Below are 15498 nucleotides of genomic sequence, written 5' to 3' on the forward strand. Positions count from 1 at the left end.
TGTTTTATAGACGTACATGGTACGGGATGATATAAATCATAAAAATAAGAAAAACACAAATATTTATTGCATTGTGAATATCTTACGAATGAATTTTAGAATGAATTTCATTTTAGAATGAAAAATTTGGTTTTGGTTCTTATCAAAATTGATTCCTGAAAGAGACTTTCTCTATAATATTCAAATCTTTTCGCCAAATATTAGAAAAAGTTATTGTATCTGCAACAAAAATTCATTTGTAAAATGTTCACAATGCAATAAATTTTATGTTTTTCTTGTTTTTGATGATTTATTGTCTCATGCAATATACGTCTACAAAACGTGATTAATTTTCTATTACACACACACACACACACACGTGCGCGCGCGCGCACACACACACACACACACACGTGCGCGCGCACGCACACACACACTGTAAAATCTGTAGTCGCACGAATCTTTACTCATTAATTAGGAATAGTCAGAATAAGAACAGAGATGATTATCGAATACACCTTTTAATAGCACACAATCGTTTATACATATAAGAGAGAAAAATCGTGATAGAGAGAGCACTTATTTCATTGTCGTTGTTCTCGAGAGAGAGTTATTGTACATGGCGGATATCTCGATTATCGGCAAGACTCGATAATCGAGATGGCAATCTCGACACAGTAACAGCGCGAGGTGACCGGAAAAAGATCATTTTATTCCAACATATATATATATATATATATTAATAAATCGAATAATATTAATTGATTAATCGATTAATATTAATCAAAGAAAATTATAAACGTATGACTTACTTGTTCTAACTTCCAATTTCTAATTTCATCAGGAACTGTAACAGTTTTCATTACAATCTTATACGTTCATATGAATAGAACGACGATGATAACGATGATAATAATAAATATTCCATAAATGAGTGTTTAATTATCTATAATATTAATACGTAATTTCATAAAATTCCATTATAATCAAAAAATAATAACTTATCATTAAAATTAATAACATCAAGTTAAAATAAAATTAAAGATGTTGATATTTTCATTGTTACAGTACGTTTTTTAAATTATTATGATAATTACTTAAAAAATCGATTTCTTTAATGCTATGGCTGAAACGAACATGTATCATTTTTTTTTCACTCAAAAACAGCTTGTAAAAAGTCTCGTATAAAAATTCTTGACTGATTCGTTATCTGATGTTCTCCTTATAAGTTAAAATTTCAAGACTATTAACTTTAATTTAACTTAGTTAAAAAAAAAGTTAACTTACTCAACCCTGCAAATAATATATCTTGGCATGAAAATGTGTATAAAGTAATAAAGACTATCAATTTTTTTTTTCTATTTAAGTATCTCTTAATATGTGTACATTTCACAATTATTTCAGATTTTTGCACATTATATATGATATACAGACTTTGTACGCATTAAAGTATTTACTGCATCTAATTATATAATTTTTTTTACATCTATATTAATATTTATATATATTTGTACTAAATATAAATAAATAATGATATTATATATTTTACATAGATATGTAAATATTCGGATAATATTTTAAATGAATGTTCAGAAAAGCAAGATATATGTATAATGTGCAATGAATGACATATTTCAGACTATATTCGAAAAATATAACTTTTAAATTTATCTTACAGAATTTTGGAGATTATCATCTTTGGTTATTCATTGAAAGTAAGTCTAGAACTACATACATATTTCATGGTAATAAACAATTAAGAATCAAATATTTCTAAAGTAACAAACATATTATATATATATTAGGTGTACAACTTTGCTTCCGCCGTTTTTTTCCGAAATTCGAGGCTTTATTGTAAAAAACTGGTTATACATTTATGATTCAAAGTATATATATCCATCGCTGGCCACTACTTTCTCCCATCTTTCGGGTAGCGTACGAATCCCGCGTTGAAAAAACTGATCATCTTTTGAGGCTATCCACGAATCGATTCAATTTTTTACTTCTTCATAAGACCGGAAGTGCTGGTCAGCCAGGCCGTGTGCCATTGATCGAAACAAGTGATAGTCAGAGGGAGCAACGTCTGGAGAATACGGCGGGTGGGGTAGGACTTCCCATTTCAACGTTTCCAAGTATGTCTTGACCACTTTCGCAACATGGGGTCGAGCATTGTCATGCTGCAAAATCACTTTATCATGTCTCTCGTTGTATTGTGGCTGTTTGTCTTTCAATGCTCGGCTCAAACGCATCAATTCGATACCGATCGCCTGTGATTGTTTCAGTCGGTTTTAACAGTTCATAATACACTACGCCGAGCTGGTCCCACCAAATACAGAGTATGACCTTGGACGTCAAAATCACCGTTCTTGAAGCGTTGAAACCAATCACGACACGTTCTTTCACTAATAGCTTCACCATAAGTATTTGAGAGCATTCGATGAACCTCAGCCGCGGATTTCTTCATATTGAAGCAAAAAATTAAAACCTCCCGCAAATGCCGAGAATTTGGCTCGTAAACTGACATTTTCAATCGAGAATAACTTTATGATGCAGACACAAATCGACTAATGTTTCTATGGGGTTATGTTGACAGATGCCCAAGTTTATTGACATCTATGATCTATTTATTTCGACCACCACTTACCACTAAAGCTATCTATAGGAAAACGGCGGAAGCAAAGTTGTACACCTAATATATAAGTATACATATATACATACACACAATGTATCTTTATATGCTGTGGTGCATACAAAATATATTATTTTCATTATTTATATCTTGATATTTTTTTTAAATATTGAGTTATTATGAGCTTATTTAGCAAATGATTCTAAGAAATGAATACAGAATGCCTCGAAATCAAAATACCATAGCCAACAGTTTTCGAAAAATTAATTCAAAAAGTTATATGTATATTTTTATTTCAAGCAGCATTTATTTTTGAGATATGTTTAAATATAGCCAATTACAGATTATATATATTTAGACGACCATCTGCCCATGAATCACATGTGCGGTAATATTAAATGTACACTTTAGCATTTAAACATAGTCCGTTAAGCGTAATCCATAATTGATCCATATTTTGATTCATATTTAATCCTTATTATTTCACAAACTATTGCTTAAAAAATAAAAATTTGCAAGTAACTTTTTTACTTAATTTTTAGAAAACTTATTGATTCGCGAATTTTGGGACATTGTATATACATATACAGAACCTTGAAAAAGTCTAGAAACGTTAAGTCGAGCTTGAAAACGATTGACTACACAAAATATGTAAGAAGTTGTAGGTACTATATAAAATGTACATATCTAATAGTTTGACTTTGGATGGAGTCAATAGATCATATGTGAAGGTTAGAGAGTTTGAATTTTTCAAACCTTCATTTTTTATTGTATATTTTTATAGCTTATTTCAAAAGTTTCCTCCACACTTACATATTCTCTAAATTGACAATATAACTAAAAAACTTTATTAAAAAAAAAATAACGTTGAAAATTGGAAAATATATTTATGTGTTTGTTTAACGAGTCGTTCTAAGTAGAATCGTAAAATGCATTCGTAATATTTTTAAATGTTTATAACTTAATGCAACATCTTTATAGATAGTTTCTTGCTAGTAAAATTTACAAGAAATCATAAATATTTATGATCATACATACGCATAAAATTACAATATCAGTTATAAGTTTTGATAAGTTTTACGAGAACAAGTTACAATTCTTTAGAATTGAACCATAAATTTAAATGATTTTTAATAACTTTGTATCATCGATATTTTCTCAACAAATAGAAAGAGATTATTAAAATAAATACGAAAGACACATTTTGTTATTTTATTTTTTAAAAAGTACGAATGATTTTAATTATTTTATATATTTTACGTATAAATTTTTCAGTCATTAAATTATTTTAAAGTTGTATTGAGTAGAATATTACACATTTTTTATTTATGATCATAATGATATGATATCGTCAAAAATGGTCATTTATCGCAGTTTCTCAATTTTTTAATCTTATATGTCATTATTGCCCATATTCATAGTAAGCATGTTTTACGAAGCATCTGAAGATAAATTTAAAGAAGCCTGACTATGAATACGGGCATACGACTATTTAAATTAGATTTTTATTAAAAGTAATTAAAGAAAATATAATTTTCTGAATATAAATAATTTTTAAATATTGTAATTTATGTAATTCATAAATTGTGGAACAGGTTTTTTTTCAATCACTCATCACTTTTAACCGAAAAAACAGAATCTTATTATCTATGCATACAAAATTAGGTAGAATAAAATGCATATGTAAAGGCAATATACAGCAATATAAATCTAAAAATATATTAATAGAATATAAAAATTTAAAGATTAAGAATTTTTATGACAATAATAGAAATCTGATATTTACAATTTAATTTCTTGAAGCAATGCTACTCATTCATTATCACATGATATAATGTTGATAAAATAAATATCAAGTAAATTATAACTAAGGATAAATTTGGGGACTAAAAATTCTGAATCATTACAGTAACAAAAATGCAACTGTAATGTAATGTTCATAAAATTATAAAAAAATAATCGAATGCATAAAAAAAATAAAAGAACTTTTTAACAATGATAAATATTTATATAATCATCGGATAATATACAGGATGGCCCGTAAGTTTTGGTCAATCGCTTTTAGATAGAGTGGATTAAACTGAGTTGAAAAGTTCTCTATCATTTTGCAATTTTCGCAATAATTAACGAGATATTAATTACTAAAAAATGTCGAATATTAGTCTTCAATAATTTTTTACTCAAATACTATTAACTTTATAGAAAAACAGCAAGAAACAAAAATTGTTTATTTCATTCTTATAAAGTTCTGAAAATTTTTTCAAAATTTTTTAATACCGTATTTTCTCGTGGTGATAAAAATAAGAAAATTTTATCAACTAAAAAGTTGATAAAAAATTCTGAAAAAATTCTTAGAGTTCTATGAGTAAAAAATAAAGGATTTCTGTCTCTTGCAAATTTTCTGTACAGTTGATAATAGTATTTGAATAAAAAAATTATTGAAGACCAATATTTAGCGATTTTTAGTAATTAATATCTCGTTAATTATTACGAAAATTGCAAAATGGTAGAAAATTTTTCGACTCAGTTTAGTCCGCTCTATTTATGCAAAAGCGATTGGCCAAAACGGGACATTTTGTATATCGTGATGATGTAGTACTTCAATTATAAAAGCAATTTTTCATTTACGACTCTTAAAGATAAGAATTCTGTATTTTCAGTTCTATATTTATTCACATTATTTATTTCGTTTTAATTTTATAAGTGTGATATTTTATTTTATTTGACATCAGGTGAGTGATAAAATTTTGCTTTTTTTATTTTCGATTATTGCTCAGGAAGGCCACGTTTGAATCAAAACATTTAATTTGTTCAAATAAATTGTTACAGCTAATAAATAATTAATATAAAATTTGTATTATTACAAATTAATACAATCAATACAATTTTGTATTAATACAAATTTAGCATTATACAACTGATTATGCATCAAACAATATAATTATGCATCTTTGCAAGAGGTTGTTGTTATTTCCCTTTTTTATCTCTCTTTGTCAATTGCGTAATTCAGAATCTGATAATTAATACTGTGTACACGCATACATACATATATTATACATACAAACGTACAACATGGCTGCGTTCGGTTTTGACGTTGAAGAAGTGCTGAAAGCGTAAATCGAATACAGCCCGTACGTATCTGCGCACGCGCACGTATACCGTACATTATTACTATGTATTACATATACACATAAAATATTTATTTATTATACATGTACACGACATTGTGCACGTTATTTTCATACAACACGAATTTTTCAAATCTTATACGTCTCTTCCTTGAATTTCAATTCTTCTACATCCTCAGATTCTTCGTTTTCTGCATTCTTTTGAATCGGTGTAAGAAACACTAGCTATTGATCCGTCGCAGTTGTTGGAAGAGCGCTTGTATCTCCGTTGCCGCTTTCGACTATGAGCATCACAGTTTCGGCCGCACCTCTCACACATTCTATCTGGTGGCTACCCCAGTCTTTACGCTGACAAAACGTGGAACAATACGGCGTGCGTCTGCATAAAGAGCATTCTGCAAACGCTTCTCTATTACAGTTGGCACACTGAAATTTATTACACATATATTTTTTTATTTTATATTTATAGTATTACATATACTTTTATACTTAGTATTATATATTTTATTTTTTATTGTACTCTTATTGCGTTTATATATAGTTGCGTTCCATTATTAATTGCAAATTCTGAAAATCTATAATACGTGTAACATGAATTATAGATTTTCAATATTCCCAATGAATAATGAAACAGTCTTAATTATTTATTTTGCAAAATAGATAAAATAGATTCTTTGTAATAAATGTACAAAAATTTATAGAATAGATTTAGTCCACTTGATACACATGGTTTGACGAAACATTTTTTGATTAGTCAATTAATAAAATTTTTTCTTCCGATTCAAAAGTTTCAAAGGATTTATAGCGTTAAGTGGACCGCACCTATAGACCCATGATCGAGTGTCCTGTTTAAAATGATATTAGTTGGAAATAATTGAACAAATTTTAATAATAGATGTATACATATTCACATAAATGCATTTCATTACTTCGAGGGATAAATCCATATATTAAACATAAGTAAAAAAAATATTCATTTATGAATATATGTCCTATATACTTCAATTTTCAAGTTATATTATACACTCATTCCCCAAAAAAGCGGTACACTAAAAATTTTGGAAAATATCAAATTTTAAATGATCATAACATGGTAAATAATGAAGATAAAAATATATTTAAGAACGTCAAATGAAGTTGAAATGTTTTCAAGAATATTTGAATGAGAATTATACTGAGTCATTATTTTCAAAATAATGAATGACAAAGTGAGAAAATGCAAAATTGATTAAACGTCCAAGTTTGGAATAGTGCAAGACGTGAAAACAGATGTCACAACTTAAGGGAACAACATGCACATAAAAGTATAGAATTTTATTATTTAAATCGCTTTTTTACCAAGCTCGATAATTTTTCGCTGAGTTTGTTTTGAATGTAATATTGGGTGTGGGAAAAAGTTCGTGGCGTTTTTCCCATTAGATGGCATTAAATGCTCAGTCGGCAACTACTAATCGCATCACTAGACATGCGTTTAAAAAGTGACATTTTAACCTTTGTTTTGAGCCGAAAAAGATTGAAATCGGTGAAGTGGATCAAAAGTTATTTTATTTTGAAAATGGAAATAAATAAGGAAAAAATTCGCTACATTTTGTATCACTATGATAGAGGCAAGAATGCTGCACAGGCTTGTGAAAAAATTTGCGTTATTTACGGTGAAGACACTCTATCAAAATCAGCAGCACGAAAATGGTTCGCTCGCTTTCGTGCTGGAAAGCACGATGTGAAAGATGAATCTCGCTCCGGTCGACCAATCACTGAAAAGTCCGATGAAATCATGGTAAAAGTGCATGATGAGCATGATAAGCATGTGAGCACTGTGGAGATTGCCAGGGAACTAGGCATCGACCACAAAACAATTTTAAATCATTTACATAAAGCTGGATACAAAAAGAAGCTCGATGTTTGGGTTCCTCACGAGTTGAGTGTTAGGACCGAACATGATGGACCGAATTAACATTTCTGAAGAGAATGATAACTGGTGAAAAATGGATTACTTACGACAATCCAACTAGAAAAAGATAAAGAAGTGGATAAAAAAAGGAGAGAAGGCACAAGTAATCGCAAAACCTGGAAGAAGGTAATGTTGTGTGTGTGGTGGGAATCGTTCACTATGAACTGTTATCATCCAATCAAACAATTAATTCCGAACTCTACTGTGAACAACTGCAGAGATTACAACAAGCAATTGAGAGGAAGCGGCCAGAATTAATTAATAGGAGAGGTGTTGTCTTCCATCACGACAACGCTCGACCACACATATCTTTAATGACTCGGCAAAAATTGCGAGAGCTTAGCTGGGAAGTTTTAATGCATCCACCATATAGTCCTGACATAGCACCCTCAGACTATTATTTGTTTAGATCTCTGCAGAACTCTCTTAATGGTGTAAAGCTAGCTTCAAAAGAGGCCTGTGAAAATCACTTGAAGCAGTTTTTCGATCAGAAACCACAGAAGTTCTATCGCGATGGAATTATGGCCCAAAAATGGCAAAATATTATAGAAAATAATGGAGCATATTTGGTTTAAATAAATTGATTTCAATACTCTAAGAAAAACACTTTAATTTTACTAAAAAATCGCCACGAACTTTTTCCCATACCCAATATACTTCTGTCATTTGCTCAAATTATGATTGCCATTCTTTCCAATATGAATTATATGGAGTATGGTTTGGCTGATCATTGGGCTTTCCAATTGCAATATTTCTAGACACTTTGTTGCACACAGCGACACAATTGCGTCGGACGACAATTGTCCGTTATCGTAGACACAATATTACACATCTGTATTCAGCCGAGAGCTATTAAATCGACTAACTTAACTGTATATACTTGTATTTTCTAGTGACAATTACATGTTATCATTAACGAGATATTATTAAAGACTGACATCCTTGTGGGAATTCGCGTCCTTGTTAATTTTGAAGTGATTAAGAAAAAATTGATAATATTATACTAATTTTGATTTATTAGTTTTGTAGATATGTTTATCGGTGTGTATATATGCATTTAATAAAATTCAATAATATTCTATTTTTCTTTAAAATTGTGATTTCAGTGTGTTATAAAAGTTTAATTATCAACAGAGATGATAATTGCAGAGAAAAAATTATAATTTTTCGGCAATAGATAGGATAGGCAATAGATATTATAGCTTTACAAGTATGCATATTTATTTATAGAGCATTTATATAATAAAAAATCATAAATTTAATAATGTATTAGCTAAATATTTATATAAATAATTGCAAATTTTTATCAGTGTAGTCAATAATAGTATAATTTCTTCAATTATCTCCGGATCCTCTTTATATCGCCAAAAATTTATTAAAAGTGACCGTCTTTAATAGTATCCCGTCGGTGATGTTACTAACCGCAACGGCTATAAATGAGATTGGAGAACGTTGAATGACCGGTACTTTTACTTTTTTTTTATTTAATATAGACTTATAAACGGAAAAAGCTACATTTAATCTAATTCTATTCGAAATGGAAATCACAAATCTGTTTCAATATACACAACCTGTTCCAATTGAATCGTGCACAATGTTATACAGTGGGTGCTATTCAGCAAGGACAAGTCAGATACTGTGTAAACACAGTGAATCATTTCATTCTTGTTTAAGTAGCAAACAACAGGGATGATTCATTGTTACACTGACTGTATCCTTGCTGGAAAGCACCATTGTACATGCGCGCGTATGAGCGTGTATATAAGTCAAAAAGCATATACAAGCTATATACAAAGTATATACAAGGTCCCATATATCTCGGATCGACTCAATATCTCGGAAAGTATGCACTTTTGAGAAAAATGTTTCAGATAAATATTGCATTATATGGTATTAGGTGTACAATTTTGCTTCCGCCGTTTTCATATAGATGGTTTTAGCGGTAAGTGATGGTCGAAATAAATAGATCATAGACGTCATACAATAAACTTGGGCATCTGTCAACATAACCCCATAGAAACATTAGTCTATTTGTGTCTGCATCAAAAGTTATTCTCGATTGAAAATGTCAGTTTACGAGCTAAATTCTCGTCATTTGCGGGAGGTTATAATTTTTTGCTTCAATATGAAGAAATCTGCGGCTGAGACTCATCGAATGCTTTCAAATATTTATGGTGACGCCGTTATTAGAGAAAGAACGTGAGTGGTTTCAATGCTTCAAGAACGGTGATTTTGATGTCCAAAGTCATGCTCTGTATTTGGTGGGACCAGCTCGGCGTAGTGTATTATGAACTGTTAAAACCGACTGAAAGTATCAGGCGATCGGTATCGAACGCAATTGATGCGTTTGAGCCGAGCATTGAAAGACAAACGGCCGCAATACAACGAGACATGATAAAATGATTTTGCAGCATGACAATGCTCGACCCCATGTTGCGAAAGTGATCAAGACATACTTGGAAACGAAGTGGGAAGTCCTACCCCATCCGCCGTATTCTCCAGACGTTGCTCCCTCTGACTATCACTTGTTTCGATCAATGGCACATGGCCTGGCTGACCAGCACTTCCGGTCTTATGAAGAAATAAAAAATTGGGTCAATTCGTGGATAGCTTCAAAAGATGACCAGTTTTTTCGACGGGATTCGTACACTACCCGAAAAATGGGAGAAAGTAGTGGCCAGCGATGGACAATACTTTGAATCATAAATGTATAATCAGTTTTTTACAATAAAGCCTCGAATTTCGGAAAAAAACGGCGGAAGCAAAGTTATATACCTAATAATATATTTAGTGATGTTAGCAGTTTTGACTTTGAGTGGCATCGCCAAGGTCACATCGATTTTTTTTATGGAATACCTTACTTTTGATTCCAGAAGCTAACAGTTTGTGTCAAGAGCTTTTCAAAACATTACAATAATAAGTTATTTTTCAAAAAGTATTTTTCGAGTTATGAGGTTTGAAAGTCACAATATTGCCAACATTAGCATTAGGCAAGATGTCCGATGACTAAAATCTTTTGAATATTGTTTAGAATCGTATTCTGGATAATATTTATCAAGATCAAGGCCATTGGAGATTATACCTTTTATTTTCATTTTTACATAAAAATGAATTTTTAGCACAAAAATGAAAATAAGAGACATATCGATATATTTAGGCTGCATTCCGTTATTAAACGGCGGAAGCAAAGTTGTACATCTAATAATAATAAAAATAGAATACAAATAAAAAATATTTTTTTCTGTAAATGATTTTACTGTTTACCTTCTTGTTATGTGAATCGGATGCTGGTTGTAATCCAACAGTTTCGATGACATCTGCCCTTCCTCCAAGTTGCGCAACCAATGCCTGCTCTCTTCTCTGCTGCCTATTTAACTCCTTCGCTTCTTCCAAAATACGTCTAAATTCATAAGCCAACTTTATCATTTTGTTTGACATTTCATCCAATTTTTTAAAAACTTCATCGCTTTGACAATTTTCTGTTTGATGCGCATTCTGCACCGTATCCTGTTCTTGAGGTTGCTGTACAACTAATCCATCCGTAGAAACGAACTGCGGCCAAACCTCTTTGTCAGGAACAACAACCTCGTCGCCACTCTCATCGTTATTACTACCATCTCGTGAATTCTCGATTTTGTGCTTACGTGAGGGAGCCTCTCCATCTGATGAATCCTTAGGTCTTTTTCGACGTTTGTACGGAGTAAAAAGGCGAACTGGCCCTGTCTGAATTATATTAATTTAAACGGAAATTTTTATTTTATCATTAGAGATAAAAATGATTCAATTTCACAATAACTTATTCTTAATTATATAGTAAATTGCTCGGTAATTTTTTGAGGCTGATAAAATGGTAATTTAAAAAAATTAGAAAAACAAAGTAATTTGATATAAGAGTATTTACTCATTAAAAATGCTTTAACTTAATTTTTTATTTTGATATAATAATAGTTAAACAACCGACAATCGCAACGTTTAAGGCAGAGATGCCAAATCAGGAACAATTTACGACAAGAGTGGCGCATTTGCACACACTACTCACATGCCTGTTTCTAATTTTTCACTGCTTCATCAATAAGATTATATTATTATTTTTAATTAGCCAATTAGTGATGTGGGCAATTGATATACACCCGTTTACAACATCGTAATCAAAACTATCAGTCGCCGCCTTAGCGCGACAAGTAGCCACATACTTAAAAGAGATGCTAGAGCGACCACCAAACTTAATTCGATGTCGATAAAATGGATTTTTAATTCCAAATAAGATATACAAGAAAATGTTATGTACATTAAGCAAAATCATTAAGTAAAAGTTACGTACATTTCTTGCTCTGTTATATCCTACATGTCATATGAATGTGATGCACTCAAATCGTACTTCTCAAGCCATTTCTTTTATAAAAGCTTCAAAAATCATAATTTGAAAATCTCATGATATTCTTATAAATTATTCAAATATGGAAAAGTACTTTTTGTTTAGATATAGCCTTGCATTTATTTATATACATTTATTTATATATATGTGAAGGAAATGAATCTACATGGCAACAGAAAACTAATTTACAATTTTTTGGAGATTTTTATATCGGTTTGTACTTTTCCAAAAGTATTTACATTTTTTCTTTTATTCTGGAGGATTTTTTGTTCTGTATAAAGAAAACGAAATGATTTGAGAAATACGAAACACATTTCGTTGGTAACTCCAACATCCTCTTAAGCATAAGTCGTCTATGTGTCATATAGACGTTTTGTTACGATTAAATTATACAATATGTTTAGATTTGATTAATAGCCCTGTTATTCTACCAGCGATTCTTATTAGAAATATTAAAAGAATATTGTTTTATTTTATACATAAGTAGGGAAATACAGTCTATTTGTATATAAAATTATAAAGACAATAAATATAGCCACAATTACTAATACATTAGCATTTTACCGTAATTTTACCATAAGTAATTGTAAAATTGAATTTGAAGGTATTTTTACATATCTCTATTTATCATATCTCTATCAATTTTATATCGAATATACATGGTGTCTCAAAAATAGGATAAGAGCCGTATTGAAGGTGTAGAATGAGTCAGGGGAACAAAAAATTATACCATTTTGAGATATTCGCTGTAATTTTCGAATTAAAAAAGAAAATGTCTAAGTCAATGTGGACTGAAACTGCGCCGCTAGAATTCATAGCACGGCCCATCGCGCCCCCTCAACAACGACGCTTCTTTTTTTCGAAAATTACAGCGAATATCTCAAAATGGTATTTTTTGTTCTTCTTGATCCATTCTACGCCCCAATGCCGCTCCTACCCTATTTTTGAGACACTCTGTATATATATATCAATATCAAATATTGGAAAAGATCCGTTAATATATTCCGATAGCACATATCAGCTGGAATCTCTTTTCCGCTGTCCACACACAACTAGAAATTTTTATATCAAATTAGCAAATTATCAAATTTTTATATCAAATTGGCGATGTGGATCGAATCCCTCTCCATATATTGATACATATGGAATATTAGATCACAAATAATTTGCTTACCGCACTTTCGTCATCACAACACGCCGCACAAGTGCAAGAAGTGGCGTGAGGCTTTAAAATTTGTTCATCAATAAGAGTTTGTAAACTTCTTCCGCCAAATCGAATACTTCGTTTCCAATCTTTGCTGGATGCTCTACCGCAGAGGGCCTCAAACTCGCTAGGTGTGTACCAATCTGAGCCGAGTTTAATACATCGTCCCCTACCACCAGATCCGAATCTATTTTTGTGCAACTCCGCATTTGTGTTTTTACATCTGATAGGAAGCACTGCTAAATTTGCCGAATCTGACCAGTTATATATCGGTTGAGAACTGGGTGTGGATACATGTATTTGCTCCGATTCTGTTTCATCTGTGCTGTTCTGAATCACTATATGAGTTGCTTTCAGCTCACCATTCCAACGTAGAGGATCTGAATCTTTGTCATGACGTGATTCACAAATGAACCCGTTATCGACACATAGCATCTGTTTGAACTGTCCCGAACCTGGCAGCTAGAAATAAAAAAATATGTCTAAGTACAATTTTAAACGTGTGATGTTAATCAAAGAAACCAGCATATACTTATCTAAGGTTTTGCTATAAATCCCATTATTAAATGCATATTATGCCATTAATAAAGAAACTTTACAGCAAAATAAATTTAAGAAATTAGACATGTTTGTCTAAAAAATTAGACATGGTTTGCTCAAATTTGATCTTACATCAAAGGACAAATTGTAAGTTTTTAAATTGTATCTTTAATTACTGTTATCATTTAAATTATAATATGTAAGATTACATAGAGAGGGATTGCGTTAGAACACTTTTGTACAGAAATTATTTTTGTCTTCAATCTTAACTTAAACCTTCAACCACACGATTGGGTCATTTGGATGAGAGAAAATTTTAGTCGGCTATTTTTATTTTTGTACGATTAATATTGCAGAGTTGAAGTGAGGGAATAAAACAATTTGGATCCTTTTTCTATCGATCGCCGTGATGTAATTGTTTCATTGTTATCTTGATGATAATTGGATGCAATAAAAGGTTGACTTGGATAACTTGGATCCGTCAAATGTAAATTTGTTAGATTTTTGCCGAAAGTGAAAATTCATTTTTAGTAAGTGCCTCTTAATTAGTGTTGTATTCAAATATATGTGTCCTCTTATAATTAAAAACATATATTCAAAAAAGCATTTTTACAAGAGACTTGGTGAAACAATCGCTTTATTTTCTCGGAATTATAAAATCTGAGTAAATAATGTCGAAATCATTATATATTTAATATAAAATTTTTCATTGCATTTTTTCTTTTTTAAAGAACATAACCGACATATCTCCGATATATTTTTCCGAGCATAAATATCTAAAAATGTCCCCACTTCAGTCGCGCAAATAATTATACTTTTGAAATGAATCAATATAACGTATTTTTTAAGTTCACCTTCTTTCAAGTTTCCTTTTTCCAAAACTATTTATTTTTATTTGTGCCTTTTTTATTTGATATATGATATGATTTATATGATATGATATGGTTAAAAAAAAATTGATTATTACACTCTTTTTACAAATTGCTCTTTAATATTTTTTGGCATAACTTTTTTAATTATTATCAGAATCCTTTTTATATTTTGGTACTTATATTTTGGTTCTATGATATACATTTTGGCATTTTATTAAACAAGAAAAAAAAATTTTCCATTGAGATAATTATAGAGATCCAAACACCGTAAATAACGGACTCGGAACGGAGATATGTAAATTAAGACACTGAAATGAGACATGTAGTTGAGGGTTAAGTATCCATCAAAGGAACATAAAGTGACATTTATTTATTTATTATCTATTTATTTATCTGTTTATCTATTTATTTATTTGTTTCCGTAAAGTTCCAGTATATTTCTCGATATTACTCTTTGTTAGAACAGAAACATGAGTTATTTGTTTTATATAAGAGAAGTAAGATTAAAAGAAATAACCACGGATAACATTCTTAGAAATTGTATTGCTTAAGTGGAGACGCTATCATGTTTTATTGGTTGTTTTGTTTTTTTTAATTTATCTCAACATGGAAAAGAAGTCAGTTTAAATTATAGATAACTGTAAATGTAGATAAAGTTTTGAATATGTATCGATAACTGTTGTATAAAAAAATTATTTTTTTCGAACATTAGAATGAGACTAGTGACTTTTCTTTAATTTTTTGAATGCTGAATACGAATGCGTTTTCTAAATTGTGCCATTAATTTTGAGAAATTCGTAATTAAAAAGAGCTATTTTTA

General features: G+C 30.4%; 1 protein-coding gene across 1 annotated transcript in view; it reads right to left on the reverse strand.

Annotated features, from left to right (window-relative positions):
- Nucleotides 1-5961: 5961 nt before the first annotated feature.
- The window catches only part of LOC105622275 (deformed epidermal autoregulatory factor 1), a 37477-nt gene continuing 27940 nt past the window's right edge, over nt 5962-15498 (reverse strand). The window contains exons 2-4 of the mRNA XM_012203698.1: nt 13237-13728; nt 10952-11410; nt 5962-6162 (exon numbers count right to left, since the gene is read on the reverse strand). Coding sequence (XP_012059088.1) covers nt 5962-6162; nt 10952-11410; nt 13237-13728 — 1152 coding nt within the window. The remainder of the gene's footprint in view (nt 6163-10951; nt 11411-13236; nt 13729-15498) is intronic.

Source organism: Atta cephalotes (genome assembly GCF_000143395.1).
Source record: "Atta cephalotes unplaced genomic scaffold scaffold00002, whole genome shotgun sequence".
NCBI lineage: Eukaryota > Metazoa > Arthropoda > Insecta > Hymenoptera > Formicidae > Atta > Atta cephalotes.